This window comes from Haplochromis burtoni, unplaced genomic scaffold, assembly GCF_018398535.1.
Source record: "Haplochromis burtoni strain Fernald_Lab_line unplaced genomic scaffold, NCSU_Asbu1 Contig_346, whole genome shotgun sequence".
Taxonomy (NCBI): Eukaryota; Metazoa; Chordata; class Actinopteri; order Cichliformes; family Cichlidae; genus Haplochromis; species Haplochromis burtoni.
Window position 1 is genome coordinate 577609 of NW_024582707.1, and position 17674 is coordinate 595282.

Genomic DNA, 17674 nt, shown 5'->3' on the forward strand with positions numbered 1-17674 from the left:
TGCTTTGTGAATTTCTTCCATTGTCAAATTCACAAGGAAACTTTTGATGTGGTACAACAAAAGAATGTCAGGAACAGTGATGAAAACAGGGTGCTTGTTTAAAAAATTCAAATATCGTGAAGGATGTTTCTACAAATGTGCATATTTGTCCAATAACAAGCTGTGTGGATTATTGTTGTTATTCCTTTTTTAAGCGGTATTAAAGGAATACCTGTTAGCTAGACCTGAACCATTGCTAGCTACTGTTAATGTAAAAGTTTGTTAAGCCACAAAGACAGCAGTTTTTTCTTAATACAATAGGCACCTGACATGAGGGGTGAAGCAGGGTTATGTCTGCACATAACAAACAACTTAGGAAAAAAATTAAATAATATCTTTAGGTTTGTTATTAGCAGCCTGTTGCAAAAACACCTCATTTGTTCCCACCTCTTCTCAGTGGAAGGGTGGCTGTCAAGAAGCCATTCTTAAGGAAGGGAAACAGGGAGAATAGACTGAGTTATGCCACATTACATGAGAACTGGACAGAAAATGCATCTAGTGCTTTACTTAGTCCCTAAGGACCCCAAAGCACTTCACACTACATTCAGTCATCCACCCATTCACACACACATTCACGGAAAGCTACATTGTAGCCACAGATGCCCTGGGGCGCACTGACAGAGGCAAGGCTGTTGGACACTGGTTCCACCGGGCCCTCTGACCACCACCAGTAGGCAACAGGTGAAGTGTCTTGCCCAAGGACACAACAACTGAGACTGTCAGAGCCGGGGCTCGAACCGGCAACCTTCCGATTACAAGACGAACTGCCAACTCGCCACGATCGCTCAGTAAGTACAGAGGAGGTCAGAAGAAAGGTACAACAGTGGATTTCTACAGTCAGCTGTAAAACAAGATGGGTCTTTCAACCAATGGTGTTGGGAATCTTGTCAAATTTGATGGAATTATGAACACAGAAAAATACCATCAGATTTTAAACCACTATGCAGTACTATCTGGAAAGCATCTGATTGACAGCAGTTTAATTTCTATCACTATCAGTCATGGATTGACCTTCACAGAGCCCAAACCTCAACAAGACTTTTACACATTACTGTATGCACAGATTTTTTGTTTTTTTTAAGAAAACCTATTGAACTGAATGTTCAGCAAGAACAAACTGCATAAAATAACAAATTAATGGAAGAGAGAACCAGGCCTCAGCTCTCTACAGACAAGCTTTTAGTGTTTTCTGCAAATTCAAATGACTGAAATTAGAGCACTGGTTAAAGATTCACATTTCATATACAGATGGACATCTTCACTGCTCCAAGGAACAGTTTATTTTTTTAATTAAAAGTGTCTGATAGAGATTAATTCAAAGCTAGATGCTCCTGATGCCTCGAATGTTGAGTCATTAGCACAGCTTTCCAGTGTTAAATTTTTAAATCCAATTTGCACCCATGCCAACAGTTTACACTGGGTTATAAGAACACACAGTACGTGTTTAGATGCCTATATTCAGTTAAAATGCATCTATCAGTGAACCTCCGGAAACCGTCAGTACACCACACTGAGATCACTCACTGTCACACGCAGCTGCACGCATGCACATTTACACACAGCGGAGGAAAATAAACACAAACGACGCATAATCACACGAAAAAACAAAAGGTCCCTCTTTCTCTCCCTCTCCCCATTTTCATCCTTCGATCATTCATTACGACATATTCCCTCGTGCCTAATTGTCATCCGTCTTTTATTGCAAAGCTTTAAAAAGAAACAGCACAATTCATTTCTATCATTTCGCCAATTAAATTACATGAAACGGCTCTTGTTTTAATCAAGGGTTAATTAACATGATACTAGAAAACATTACACAGCTCCATGACCACTAACAGACTGAAACCTGCACTTGTACGGTATGAGTGTGAGGATCAGCACCTGCGGGTGTCCACATGTAAATGTGTGCGGATGTATCCAAAGCGCAGCAGTGATGCGTAAATTACATTCCTACTGAGAGGTTTGCTTCTTATGTGCGACAACAAATCTTTTATACCCTGATATGCGAATGTGACACACACACTGTCTGCGCTCTGCCCTGATCTGCTAATCTCTCCTCTCTTCAATCACAGTCTCCCTTCTTCTTTCTGAATTGCTTCTTCCTCTCCTCGGTCTGATTCCTTTCTCTGTCCTCACTATGCCTTTGGCCTCATCTCACGACTATACAGGTGCACAACCCACTAAAAACCAATTCTAAAGGCAGGCTGCTTTGAGTCACTCAAACATTTTACCATGAGATTTTTTTTTCTCCAATTTCTCTCAGTCTAAAACACAGGCATGTTGGGCCTTAACCCACAGCTGGGGTGTGAAGTGCGACACTGCAGGGCCTCCATGCACTGATAAGCCACAACATAAAAATCACTGAAAACTTTTTATAGTTGATCATGTTGTTACAAAGCAATGTTCTGCTTTGAAAGCTTGGGTCCTGGTGTTACCAGCGCCATGCAGCACCCAACTAAACCTGACTGCAGACCATGCACGCCTCTCACAACATCCTGGTGCTGGATATCAAAGGATACCACTGTCAGTGTTGTTCTCTAGTGGGAGGTACACAATATTGGGCAGGTGGTTACAATGCTGTGCTTGACAGGTATACATCACACTGTTAATCTCTGAAAAATGCAAGCAGCTGGATTCATGGGAAGAAAAGAAAGCAGCAGAGAGCGAGAGATGACAAGATAGAGTCATAAGTGAATGGAGAGATGATAAGAAAGGAGAAAGATTATTTAGACCTGTGGGGACAGATCTGGACAAAAGATGATTGGAAGTCAAAGCATTGTGTGTAAGAAATTAACTAAAATAGCCATAAATACATATATATAAGCCCATCTTCCAACAGAGGCAGAGATGATGTCAGGCCACAGAAAACCTCAGAATACAAACACATTTACTGACAGTCAAACACACACACATATATATAGATGCACCCACGCAATCACATAGCCATTCACATAAACACATGCGCCTGCGCCACATATCACCCCAGCTGCTATGCTGGATTCATCCAAATATGGCTGGGGATATTTCCATGGCAACAGCAGGCAGAAGGGGTGCAGACTCATGCGGGATGATCTCCAGAGAGACTCTGCTTTTTGACTTTTTGATTCAAACTATTCACTTTCAATTCTTTCAGCAGTATATGAGTCTCTTCAGCAGAGTCAGAGAGTCTGCCTCTTATGGAAATACAGACAAACCAGCACTGGTTACACGTTGGCTGACACAGTAATTCCCTGCAGCACCGCAAGCCTTCAAAATATTTCCATCTACTGGTTTTAAACACATTTTGTAGTTGAAGCATTTGCATTTTTTACTTTCTAACCAATGTTCTCTATCTGTTTTAATACATTTACTTTGTGAGAAATAATGTGCACATTGTTACTAACACTTCCCTGAAATGCGGCGTAACAGGTAACTGAGAAGCAGTGCTTGAGCAGGAGACATATCAAAGTATAATAGCCGACCATAAAATGCAGAAAATCTCACTAAAGTGGCGGCTGAAACTGATTTATCTCTCGCTGTCACTAAAAAGACTTCATCAGACTTCATAAAGGAGATGGTGTTTCACTTGAAGACAAATAGGAGGCTACTAAGTTGACAGAGAGAAAAACTGATGCTATGACAGAACCTGCATTTATGTTATTGCACTGAGTGGGTATCTACGTGTCCCGTGTGGATATAGATATTTATCTCAGCCCAGCTATTCATTAATGGGCTTGTAGCCCTCTGGCACCATAAGGAATTATAGAAGAGAAGCAATAAACATATTCAGATGCAGGAAGGAGAATCTCTGGGTCTACATTATGTTGCCTATGGGTCCGTGTGTGTAAGACATTAGTTTTCTTGCGATGTGATAGTGAGCCCCAGGACCTGATTTGGGTGTTAAGATTATTTCAAGAGGGAAGAAGATAAAAAATATAAAATCAGAAAAGCACTTAAACAAAGCAACCATTGAGGGTTCATAAAATCGGCAAAATCTAAATTTCAAGTTGTTGCAAAACTACAGAACTGAGGAGTTTGTAACAAATACAATGTTACGTGCAACACTGTTACACTGTTAATGTAGGAGCCGAGCCTAGATGTAGAATAGTCTTAAAATGTGAAGGGCACAGTGAGGGATAAATTACAGACCACCAATTTACTCAGATTAAATGCTTGTATTTCATGTGGCACTTGGCTTATTTAAACAGTATAAATATGGACCCTGGAGATCCAGAGATCTTGTGGTATTCCATGCTCATTTGCCCTCCATAAACCTGCTTTATCATCATCTTTGTGATTCTGCGGTAATCTAATTATCCTGCATTATACACCTGTCTCCCCAACTGGATTAATCAGAAGCTCCTTTCACAGACCTCCAGTTAGCAGGGCGCCCACCCGTGACCATCTCCAATTTACAACTACAGTTCATTTATGATAGTGATTCCTAAGGAAAGCTGGTTTTTAATTAATTGACCAAATCAAAACAGACTGGCTGATTTTTAGTCCTGATAACTTCTGCTGAGTGAAGAATAACTCTTCTGTTTTCGTTACTAAAACGGAGATGACGACGATGTACAGTAATTGTGACACCATAGTGATGTCCCACAGCTGACTTTTTTCCTACACTTCATTATGCATTGCAATTGATGGGTCTCATTCACTAATGTGGAAAGAAATTTGTTTTTTGTACATAAAATAACTGTGCAAATTTGTGACATGTGCACACCAGATGATTTTCTTCTTACCACCATTTGTATGTCAGTGAATCAAGTCCAAACAAAAGAATCAAAGTAAACTTAAACAGATGAGGAAAAAAGAACGCAATGCAGGAAAAAAACAACAGAATCTCTTCAGTTACTGGACAAACATCAGTAAGCAGGTATTTGTCAAAACCTTATAGTCACAATCACAACATCCCGCTAGGATTAATGGGTCATTTTCATTGTTATTTAATGCACTAGTAACAAGGTGGTTTAATTCAGGCCTTTTTCGTGAATCAGCTTGACTTTATCATTTGTGAATACTCATGATATCCAGCAGAGTGTGACCAAATTCAGGCAAGGAAACATGGATGAATCACAAATTTGTATGTAAAACGTTCACATGCACAGTTTGTGAATGAGGCCTTTTGTCACTGTTAATTTTATTTTTTCCCCTGGAGGTTCTGTTGAAATTATCCATTAAACTCTTTATATCATACATAGTCAGACCTAACAAAGAACTTCTCCCCTGACAGTGCATCAAAGTTACGACTGATTAAGTCCTTTAATTCTGTGAGGACAGAAAATGTCTGCCTACTTCATGATCGTTCTCTCTCTCTCACTTCAATCTCTAATTGCAGACTGAGTACAGTAGACTTTACCTCATATAGACAGCGATGATGATGATGATGATGATGTTGATGAGGAGGATAATGATGATGATGAGTAAGATGGTAATGAGCATCAAGGTGGTGATGACAACAAATATGATGCAGGGCATGATGATTTAGTGAAACAGCAGAGATCACTGGGGGGAAAAGTAGAACAGAATTGGAACCAGTTACACTTGTGCCATTTTAAAGGCAATCCCATCATGTTGTTTCCAGTATATGCAAAAAGCTATTGTTTTTCCTCTTCGCATGCTGGCTGGCATAGGTGCTAAAATCATTATTCATCTTATGTTAATCAACAGTTGGCATGGCAACCGTAACTCGAGAGGCTTAGAAGCAACTTTCATACAGACGTATGTAGCCACACACACACACATACAGACACGCACACACACACACAGATATACACAGATGTAGGTAAAAACTGTTGATTTGGAAAGTTTTTCTTTCTGCATATCAATTCATCCACACAGAAATGGAGCTTTATGTGAAAACGACCTCATATAACCGAATGTTAGTGCATACTCTACCACGACAATGTCTCTAGTTGTAATACTGAGTGTTTATCACCACTCCTGATCCAAATAATGTAGCTTTTCCATAAACTGGCGTTTTGGGTTTGTCCGTTCATTCATTATTAACTGCGGATATTATTATATTTAAAAATTAAGGCAGCTTTTCTAAGGAATACCTCAAACAAGACTTAGAAAATGATTGTTACATTATCTAATCATTTCCTGCAGCCTTCACCCCCGTCTGTGGCAGAGACAGATCTCCATTTATGAAATGCATCAGTTTTTATTTCAGTTTCTAGAATTTTATAACGAAGTCTTTATCTGTCCAACTCAGCTCAGCCGTTTACAGCAATTGGTGTGTCCATTAAGCTTATGTTTGCAAAAGACACATTCATTTATTATTATTATTATTATTATTATTATTATTATTATTATTATTATTATTATTATAGATATATCCAACAAATACAGTTCAATCAATCACAACCAGCTGGGGATGTGTGCAGCACTGCTAGTCAAAAACCAGCTACTTTGAAGCACAGACTGGGCTTTGAAGTCTATTCATCAGCAGCATGCACATTTTATGCAAAAAAACAAAAACAAAAAACAGAGCAGAGACTAGCTGAAAGTATATATTTACCAGATGGGTTCTTATTAAATGTTCATAAGTGTGGCTATAATGGTTGTTATTGACACTTACATTTCTGATTATTTTTTTTAGTTTCAGTTACATCAGTCAGTTGACCTCCAAACATGCAAAAACCATCACAAAACCATCAAACAGTGCAACATGAAATCACTAAATGTCTTCTTTTACCAGCAGACGAAACAAATTAATGAAAAACAGATTTTAAGCATTTTTCCAGAAAGAAGTGCTTAAAATATTATTTTTAACAAAATGTTTAAATAAATATTGATCCAGTTATCGACTGATCAACTAAATAGCTGTGTCTGCAATTCTCAAAGACTGAGAGGGTTAGTTTAGAGAAGAGCACTAAGCCACAGCATCTGCCTTGTAAGGACAGATTCTTTTCATTATTTTCCAGCTAATGTTTTTTAATTGATTTAATAACACTGCAATCTGCAAACCCACTGGCTACTCTGCTGACTGAAAACAGATACTTTTTTAAGCCTTCCTGTAGTTCTTTCACAAATTCCTCATCAGTCTACTGGTCAGTTTGTGAATGCAAATAAACCTAAAAGGCCTATGAAAAACAATATCACTCTCATTTGAGCTTGCATTGTGGCCTAAGGCTTTTATTTTCATACAAACTGCACAAATTGAAACCTCCAGTACCAAAAACACAGAGGAGTTGCATGTTATAGAGTACATATTTAGCCCCACTAACCTGCCGATGAGAAGAAACTCTCCAACCAGTCCCTGGCGCCTCATAGCCATGAGGATATTTCGGACAGTCATGCCTTCACAGAAACATGCCACTACTCTAGCCTTAGGCAGATGGGCCCTCAGTCTCTCCAGCAGCCGATCAAAGCTCTGCTCTCCGGCATTGCTCCAGATTTTCCCTGTCACACAAATCGAAACACAGTTCTGTGATTCTCATGTGGTACTCACAATGTAAGCATTTTAGAAGAAATTAAAAAATGAACAACACAATGACTTACAATCTCACCTTCTTTAAAAAAAATACTATTCCTGTTTATTTAGAATTAAGCTGTACTTTAAAGTAATTTTAACTTTTGTTTAACAGGCTGTTTGTGTTGACAGCATTAGGTGTACGACACAGTAGAGATGGTAATGCCCTTCCTAATGCTAAGCAGCACTTTATGTGGGTAATGCACTTCTGCTCTATTGCTTTTGAATCAGTACTAAACTATTTACTAACTAAAATTCCAGCAAGCCTTTTCCCATCTAATATTTTTTTAAACAATGTTTATGACTCATACAGTTGACTTCACTGTGGTTTTTTTGACCTGCGTCTCTTACCAGAGTGGGCGATACAGATGCCCTCCTTGGCTGCCATGTCCTTGAACGCCCCCATCCCACTTTCACCATAGTTCCCTAGAAACACACAAAAAAGGTGACATTTTTAATTAGTTCAGTTTTGAGGCAGAATTACTTAAACAACTTTTTCAAAAGGAGAGGAAAATGTCTCTGTGTCGACAGATGGAAGCACATAGAGAGATAGATGAACTACTCCACACAGGAACTTGGGAAAATGTCAGGAGAATCAAGTCTAGACATTGCCCAAAGTTGCCCTTTCTCACATTTATCTCACAGCAGTTGAGAGTCCACTTCTGATAGTTTCTCTCTACTGGAAATCCAAGTGAAATAATGGGTTGCATGGACAGAGTAAGCCATCACACAGATTTTGTGGTAGGGAATTGGCAGATCAATGATGATGAAAGATCACTTAATATCGGATTCAATAGCAGACAGATAGAGTTTGGCACCTTTCAGACCTGATGTTGCTGAGCTGGCCATTTCATTCCCTCTGTTTAAAAATGTACCAGACTATTGATTTTTCCCACTCATTAAGTTTTTCCTGTCTATCCGATGGGTTTATTTTGGGCTTTTTAGACTAATAATGGCATCACTGGTGCCCTGTTCCAGTCTGAGGTCCAGTCCAGTGGTACTGAATAGACTGAAACATTGATTTAGCGTTGCCTAGCTAGAAAAGGTTTTGTGCGTCCCTCCATGGATATGCCTCCCCAGACCATCACTGATATACCATCAATGCTGAACGGTGTTACGCTCTCCACGACTTCTCCCTGGCTCAGGGTGAACCTCCTCTCATCTTTGAAAAGCACAGGGCACCAGCGGTGGACCTGCCATTTCTGGTATTCTATGCAAATGCTAACCAGACTCCACAGTGCCAGTCAGTGAGTACAGGGCTCCCTAAAGGATGAAGTCCGTTTCTGATTCGTTGGTCAGAGACATTTTGTTGTACTACCTGTGCAACCTCTGTAGCGTCCAGGTATTGCCTTGTGATACCAGTAGTGACACTGACTCTAGCTAAAAGCTAAAACTAGTGATAAACCAGTCCAAAAAGAGGTGCAGGGGAAAAAACATCAGTGGCCTCCAGCTGTAACACCTTTCCTGTTTTAGGGGTTGTCTCACCGTTGCCCCTCTAGTGTACCTGCTCTTAATTTCATTAACACCAACAGCTGAAAGTAATTACCCCTCCTTCTTAACTGACCAGATAAATATTGCATTAGTTTAACTGGCCTGATGCTACATCCTGATTAAAAACGGTTTCACTTTTGTCGTTCACAACTTGATTGTCGCATTTAAAATCCACTGTGGTGGTGTACAAAGTCAAAATCACAACAATTGCCTTTGTCCAACAAATTGTGGACTTAACTGTAGACAGATAGATGCCTGCATGCTGAAATTTGTGTCAGAGAAAGCATCTCCCCACTGTGGCACCCCTTTCTTTGCCAGAGAAAGTGGGTGACCTGGAATTTATGCTAATGAAGGGTTGTACACACTGGCAAAGAACATGATAGGATTCCCCTCTCTAATTTTTCCTCCTCATCCCTCTTATCTCCTTCCCTTCTCAATGTTGATTGAAGAAAAGATCAAACCCCCCCTCTTTTTATCTAATGTTTGTTTCTTCCTGTGTGTTTGTAACAGAATGCAACCTAATTACGCATCATTGATCTGTGCAGCACATAAATTGATGAGGAGGAAAAAAGAAGAGGTCAGGGGAGAAATGAGGAAGAGAAAAATTATACAGAAATTAGAAGCGGTCCCACAGTCCCAGACCACTGTGGATCTTGCTCTGCGTGTGTGTGTGTGTGTGTGTGTGTGTCTACAGTCAGGCCAGTCAGTGTGGTGGAGTGAAGTGTAAAGTCCTGTAATTAGTGTCTCAGTGAGAGGAGTGGGAGACAGATGGTGCAGACCATCCTTTGACACACACACAGACACACACACACACACGCACACACACACACGCACACGCACACACACACACACACACACACACACACACACACACACACACACACACAGCTACCATCATCAAAATCGATAAAGCTTGTAACCTACTTCACTCAGGACTCAACAGGGATTTCTGTGTGAGACATCTCGCCCTCTCTCACTTTTTCTCTTTCAGTAAAGTTGCCGTGGTTCTCTTTAGCTCTCTTTTTCTGCCTCTCACTCTCTCGGTTCTACTCAACAATGCTAACACACTGTCAAACAAACACACTTTTGCTCCCACCATTCCTAAACAAAAGCCAGCCCACACGCATAAAAGGGTTGCAACTGGTAGCAGTCTTCTCTTCCTCTGTACTGGTTCATTTGTCTGTCAGGGAAACTTTCTGGCCATCACTGGCATGCATTTTGATTCCAAGCCTAGCATCACTTCTGATGGAGTGATGGAGCTTGTGTTTGATAGCAGCAACACAAATTTGGACAGAGGCAACAAAAAATTGTATAGTGCAAAAAAAAAATTTGTGTTAACTGTCAACAGTTCAGTAACATGATCGGGTATTAAAATGCATCTTAGAGAGGCAGGGTTTCTCAGATGTAAAGATGGGCAGAGGATCATCAATCTGCAAACAGCTGTGCCTACTGTGAATAATAATCTTCAATATAAATCTGTACAAACTTATAATATCTCATCATCTACAGCATATAATATCATCAAAAGATTCCAGGAATCTGAAGAAATCTCTGTGCACAAGGGACAAACCCCCTCAAAATCCATATTTAATGCTCATAATCTTTGGGCCCTCAGGCACCACTGCATTAAAAACAGGGATGATTCTGTTATGGAACATTCCAGAAATCATTGTCTGAACACAATTCACTGTGGCATCCACACTCCAGGTTAAAGCTCTATAATGCAAAGAAGAAACCACATGTGAACATGAACCAGGAACACTGGTGTTTTCTCAGAACTAAAGCTCATTTAAAATCGACCTAGGAAAGCGGAAAAGCTGTTCTCATCAGGAATCTGGGTCTGCAGGTCTGCCTGTGGTCAGTAGAAATGTTATGCATCTTTTCCCTCATACACAGCTTCATTTTGTTGCATACATAACAATCATTAATTCCCATTAAAAGCATAACAATAGGTCAGACATGTCTCCCCTTTAATGACCATGCAGTTAGTCCCTCTAGCGCCTGGTCCGAAGGATGTTTGGCAAACTACTATCTGTCTTAACAGAAGCCATTAAATTGATTCCCCGAACATGAGTTCTGAAACCTGAGGACAAGCCAATTTGAGGAGATGCAGTCTTGTGACCCCATGCTCATTAAACCACAAGCCATTGTTGTTGTTTGGGGACCCGTCCAGAAACTGTCCTTCTTTGAATCTTCACCCTTAGGCAACACTTTTTTTCCCTTCTTGTCCATTCATTAAACCTTTCTCTACGCTGCCCTTTCTAACCCCTCCTACTTTCATCTTCCTCAATCCTAAAAAGGCACAGGAGTTAAATAGACAAGGACCATGTTTTGTCCCAGAGTCTGAGTGTGAGACACAATGGCAGAAAGGAGGACAACGAGAACAGAGAGGAAGACAAAACGCAGAGGATGAGAGGCAGAGGGAGAATCTGCAGTGCTAGGATCAAATGAGTCAATAAAGACCAACAGGAGAAAGAAATGAGAAAAGACAAAACGGTAGTGTGGAGGGAAAGTTGACATCTTGATTTATTAAAACATTGATCAACTTCTGTTTCAGCGTGCTGGGGTGACACATGTCAAATATCATGCCAATAAATCCCATTCAGCTGAATTGGATTGAGGTGAACAGAGGAACACAGAGAGAAATGGGGGAGGAAGACCACAGAGAGAGAGTGAAACAAAGAAATGGTAAACTCGGTGTGGTGGAGGATGATAAGGATGATTCTGGCTGATTAAAGTCACACAATGAACAGTAAGTGAGTTGTTGGACTTGCAACCTATTGTGATCATCGCGTGAGACCGTGTGGTAGAAACACATGTGATGGTGCATTAGGAAAATGCTGACGGTAAAGAGAGGGTCCCTTTCCCTCCACAGCATTTAGTGATGCAGATAAGTATACTCAGCTACAAGCAGGTCTCTCCAAGGTGCTCTACAAAGGCTTCATTCCAAGAACTGTCAGTGTTTCTGCCACTGTCCCACAGACATCACCTAAATTAAAAGGTCATTTATGAATTTTTTTTAATATATGCTCCATGCAACTGACCTTTCAATTCTCTTGATGCTATTTTATCAAATGTCTTGGAACACGATATATCTGAGGTGTTACGTTACAGTTCCTGCCATAATTCACCTTCGGCGTCTGTGGTTAAAGTGACCAAAGGAAGGCTATATAATGATATTCTACTTATTCTCTGTTAATAGTAGTGGCCTATGTGATACATTTAAATCGACCTTTGATAAGGTACTGTGACGTTTGAAGTTTGAGGATTAGACATTGACATATTCACGAAAGAACAAGCACCCATTAAAACTGAGTTACAGAGAGAACCTGTTACTTTGCATTAAAGGTTGTGAGAAAGTGCTTGGCTCGAGAGTTCTTACGTCCATCTTAGGCATTGATTTTAGCAGTCACAGCTGAAAAGATATTCTGTCAGGCCCAGACAGTCTGCGTTACACAACCAAGAAACAGTAATAACGTCAACATATTGCATGCATGTACCTTATATCCTCCTGGTGAAAAAATAATACAGTATTTCATTACTTCAGTGTAATGACTTTGCTGAGATTCCATGTATTCCAGTATCTTGCATATCACTTTCCCCCGTCTTTTGCCTCCAGATGCAAAATTTTAATGCAGAGAATTAATGAGTCTCTGTAACACCCCCCACCACCAGCAGCAGCAGAAGCAGCAGCACCACCACCACCACTACCAATCTTGTTCCGAATCTTCAGCTCCTGTACGCTCTCTTATCTACTGCAAGCACTCCACATCCTAATACACACACAGACACACCTTGTACTCTGTCTTCTGTCGTTTTCTGGCATTATTATCATCGGTTCCCTGCATTCTCTCTTCTCTCCTTGTTCCCCATTCCCAATTTATCTTGGTTCTTTTTAAAAAAATAATAAATAAAAAAAATAATCCTTCATTTCCCTTATTTTTTCCTACAGTTCTCTCCCCACCCCCACCTTATATGTCCTCTCCCTTCAGTCTCCACTTCTTTTCCATCCATTACATTTCATCTTAATTCATTCTCTCTGTCACACTAATTGTTTTTCCCATGTTTTGCATTTGACAAGGCAGAATCTGACCTTGAAAACCTGTTTCAAGGTTAAGCTGAGTCTTTGTAATTGAAAAGACCACTATTTTCGCACATTTAAGCTAATACAAATACTCTAAGGCATACATTTCTGTAGAAATGTTGATAATATCGTGCACATTTCTCATGTGCTGCTAGAAGTGTCCGGACTCTGGTGGTGTCATGCATCGTATGGCACCAGGATGCCAGAAGAAAATCTTTTGGGTCCTGTGAAACACGCAGTCGAGCTTCTGTGAAGTGGGTTTATTACAGTCCATTCAGTAGATTCTAGATAAATCCAGGGTGTAGGCAGTTTGAAGGTTTTATCAATGTTTTGCTGGAATTTTGTTGGATTCCCTGCCTTGTGCTTAAGAGTGGAGACACACACTGTCCTGCTGGAGAAGACCATTGCCATCAGGGGCTCTTGTATAGTCTGCCAAGTTGTACACACCTAAATAATGTCCATGTGAATGTCAGGACCCAAGGCTTCTGCACAAAACAGTGCTTAGACAGTGATTTCCTACTTTATGTTCCTCAATCATCCATTCACAGCCAAACGAGCACTTTTTTCTATGTTTTAGTGCTTTTTGACTTGCACAAGGATATTAAGCATGCAGAACAGCCAGGGATCCAACCAACAGTGGTTTTAATGTTGTAGCTGTTCTGTATACATGCTGTTATAACATTATAGGTAAGCCCACAGGCACACTCTTATTACAAAGAAAACAAAAATGTCACACATATGAACTATATTGTTCTAAATATGTGACCTGATCTTTCTGTAGCTCTTCATTTAAATAAACAAATTCAGACAAGATTTATAAATATGTCTCAACATCTGTGAACAAATCCCTTTCTCAGTTTCACCGGAGGAGAATTAAAGCAAAGAAGGATTTAATTTCACAACGTTTTACTAGAATCAATCCATGTTACCAGGGTTCAGTGAGTCATATGCTCACTCACGCTCAATCAGTTTTAACTAAACATTTATTATCGCACAGCTCTACAGTGAAAGCGTTTGTGAGAGAAATTTATAGTGTATGAAAATCATTTGGGCGCACTAGCGCAAATTACTTCGTGCTGACTTGTGGCACTCTTATTAGCAAATCTCAGGGTACAAAACACTCAGCAGCCTTATTTCTTCAAATGAACAGATCTCCTGTTTCTCACATACACACATAAACTTATTTCTCTTATACACACAAACCTATATGCATATACACATATATACTCTTAGATAATTGCACACCACTAACACACACACCTACGCGCACACACACAGACTCATTACACCTAAATTCAAAAGCTCTTGCAGCAGCTGGAGGCAAAGCCAGAGGCCCGGATCAACAGTCCTTGATATGTGTTTGTGTGTGTGCTTATCGCTCTTTATCGTACACTTTCAGGTTCAATAGCTGTTCTCTCAGCAGGCACAGAGGTACTCATTGTCCTGCAGTTCAGGTAGCTGTTGCACTATCTTCAGCATCTTCCACCAGTGAACCAAGTGACTCAACTCACCGATAACTTCAGGGTGAGAGAGTGAATGAATGAGTCACGCAAATCCTGCAAGTACTCTCTCTGTCTGTACTACACAATCCTCCTCCAGGTTTTCACATGCTTTTCCCTTGTTGTTTTCCATTGAGGATGGAGGCATTTATTTTGAGAGTTCGATCTCTAGCATAATTTTTAGTTCTCACGACCCTTTTGTCCTCCAGTCATCACCTTCTGATCTACTCTCCATCAGCTTCTTGACATAGAGGTAGCTTTAACCCATCTACAGTAATTCCATTTTAACGCATTTCCTTTCATAAGCCGAAACCTCATCTCTGTAATAACCACTTCTCCTTCGCTCTCTGCTGCAGCATTGCTACGCCGTGGCTGATCTCGTCAGTTGTATTTGCAACTCCCCTCTTCCTTCACATCCTTGTGCTCATAAGACTCCTTGCCTTGTTTCAAAGACAATTTTACCTCTTTTTCTTTTTAGCTGGAATTTATGAGAAAGTTCTGGTTTTTTGTTATTTTTTTTATTGAGGCATCACAGATTTCAGATGTCTTTCAGCTTGGACATGGCTGCGTTCGAAGGTATTTCAGGCAAATAAATATAAAGAGGAGCCAAGAACACAGTACAATGAGGCAAACACAGAGAAAAAGAGAGAAAAGGACAAAAGAAAAACATAAGAGTCTGCGTGGGTGACCGTACCTTCTGTGTGTATTGCAGACACGTAGCTCCAGTTGTATCTCTTGACAATGTCCACCATAGCTCTTGCCTGCTGGGCATCTGAAGGCACCACCCGCATAAAGTATTTGTAAAGGCTCTGGAACAACAGAAACAAAAAGAGCGTCAAGCTGTGTTTTGCAGGAGCATGCAGGGCATTCAACTCGGTGAGTAATGAATAACTTCGCATAATTAAAAGTGGCAGTAATAGATTTTCTCTGTAATTGATTCTTATATAATATTTATTTGTATGCAACTGTAGAGCTTCAGTAGCATTCGTCTACAAGGAACAGAGCTCACCTTATCGCTGAGGTCCATACTGGTGGCAGAGTAGGCAATCTGTGGTATGTTGAATAGCTGTAGCAGGTTCTGGACCTGGATGGCCACTGAGCTTGAGCCAGGTCCAATTAAACCCACAATAGGTTTCTTCCCCCGCATTGGAGTGGCAGAGGGGTCTGAGCACTTTAGCGTCCCTCCTCCGCCTCCCCAAGAAGTTCCGCCGCCCCACTCCTCGGCCTCATCAGAGGAGACCAGCGAGTCGCGTATGAACTCGATGCTCTGCTCCAGAGCCACAGCCGAGTGCCAGCAGGAATCCCTGATCTCACAGCCCAGGCTGATGTTGGGAAGGATGTGCGGGTCAGCATTAATGCGGTCCAGTGTATGCATCATGGCCTCCACCCTCTGGATGCCATACTGCTCTCGCACCGCACCACACTTGCGTTCATGCACCTGATTAGACAACACAAAGGAGACAGGAATCAAGCCAAAGTGAGGTGACATTTAGATTATTATAAATGGTTATTTTTACCCATATGAATGCAAGAGACCGTGCTTTTTAATACACAGGTGCTTCACTGTTGGAATAATATTGGTTTTGTATTCACATAGCTGCCTTGTTCTGATTTTTCCTGTTTGCAATTATCCTTAATGAGATGGAAAAAGCTTAAATGTCAGTGGGTGACTTCTGGTTCCCGGGGCAGCTAATGGAACTTAAATGTCGACGGACTCACAGAGAGCTACCCATTCTACAAATTGAAAGCATTCTTTGGGTCTCAGAACCAGAGCAGCATTATAACCTTTGGTACAGGAGATTGGACAAAATGTATAAATTTTCTGTCACTGTGTTAAAAGTATTAATTTCTATATCATTTCATGGTGTTTCTCTGAAATCCAGCAATAATTACACGAGGTCAGTTGAAGTAAAATGTAATCATTTTAGCTACACATGATTCATTTATACCAGTATTAACCACACAACCACTTCAGTTTACCTTATCAGCAGGAGGCTGGTGATGGACAGAGAACAATGCTCCGATGATTATGTCACCAGGCATGTGTGCTACAACTCGCCGTTCATTGGACTGAGCAGAGTCGGCTTGATTGGGACCCAGCCAAATGGACAGAACTAGCAGCAGCCAAAACATCATCTTGGTCCTTTTGGGTTACTAAGAAGAAGCAGACCTCAACTTTGTGTTGTGGATCCGTCACAGGGAACTACTTTTCCGAGAAACTGTTTTCCTGGCCATGGCATGAGCTTGTGGCATGGAGGAGTTTTCGAAAACTGAAGACCTCAGAACGATCCTTTCTTTTGACTCGTTTTTGCTCCGTCTGGATTTCAAGGTGGGACCATCACTGCAATGGCTGGTATAGGTGCAGCGGTGCAACCTGGGAAATGTAAAAGAAAATTCGGGTTAAATCCCACTGACTGTAATAACTCCTGGATTGTCAAATTAAAAGGCAGAGGAATCAGTGATAGACAGACATGTTTATGTAAAGCTATGGTCATAACATTTAGCTAGAAATTTAGCATCACGTATAATAACCTGGGTCTTTAATATGTATTCATAAAACTTGTGGTTGAATAAAAGTACAACAGCGGTGACAAAAATGGTCCAACCTGGTACAAATGGATAGTTTTGCAAAGTGTGAAAACTGCACAGAAGAAGGACAGAAATAGCAGCTTTTCACTGTACCAGGAAGCACTGTGTTAAAGTGAAGAATGCTTCACATCATGAGAGTGGTTCCCCGAACTGTTTATTTCACCCTAGAGATCTGAATCATTGTCGGTTTTACAGCCTTCTTACTGGCAAACACATTACACATACATTACTCCACACTTGCCATACTTCACTAAATAACAATGGTTAGGCCAAGGAGCTTTGCCGACACATTTCTTTGCTTTACGACAGCACCATTTCTTTGTAACATATACGATTGGATTTATTAAAAGGAATAAGCCATCCAAAGCTACCTACAGCCATATCAAAAAGTAATTGCCCTCTAAACCTAAAAACTAAGGCAGGCATGAACAGCGTGTTTAAGGTTATGCCAAACCATCTCAAGCTGATCTAAGTCTGGACTCAAAAATCTTTGTTATGTCTGGTTGGGGGGGG

The 17674-nt window shown here is 40.7% G+C and overlaps 1 protein-coding gene across 2 annotated transcripts in view; it reads right to left on the reverse strand.

Moving 5' to 3' along the window:
* Positions 1-17674, reverse strand: part of grm5b (glutamate receptor, metabotropic 5b) — a 79177-nt gene that overhangs the window by 53124 nt on the left and 8379 nt on the right. For both annotated transcript variants that reach the window (XM_005942793.3, XM_005942792.2), the window contains exons 2-6: positions 16553-16946; positions 15582-16010; positions 15267-15381; positions 7850-7924; positions 7254-7428 (exon numbers count right to left, since the gene is read on the reverse strand). In XM_005942793.3, coding sequence (XP_005942855.1) covers positions 7254-7428; positions 7850-7924; positions 15267-15381; positions 15582-16010; positions 16553-16708 — 950 coding nt within the window. In that variant the 5' untranslated portion in view covers positions 16709-16946. The remainder of the gene's footprint in view (positions 1-7253; positions 7429-7849; positions 7925-15266; positions 15382-15581; positions 16011-16552; positions 16947-17674) is intronic.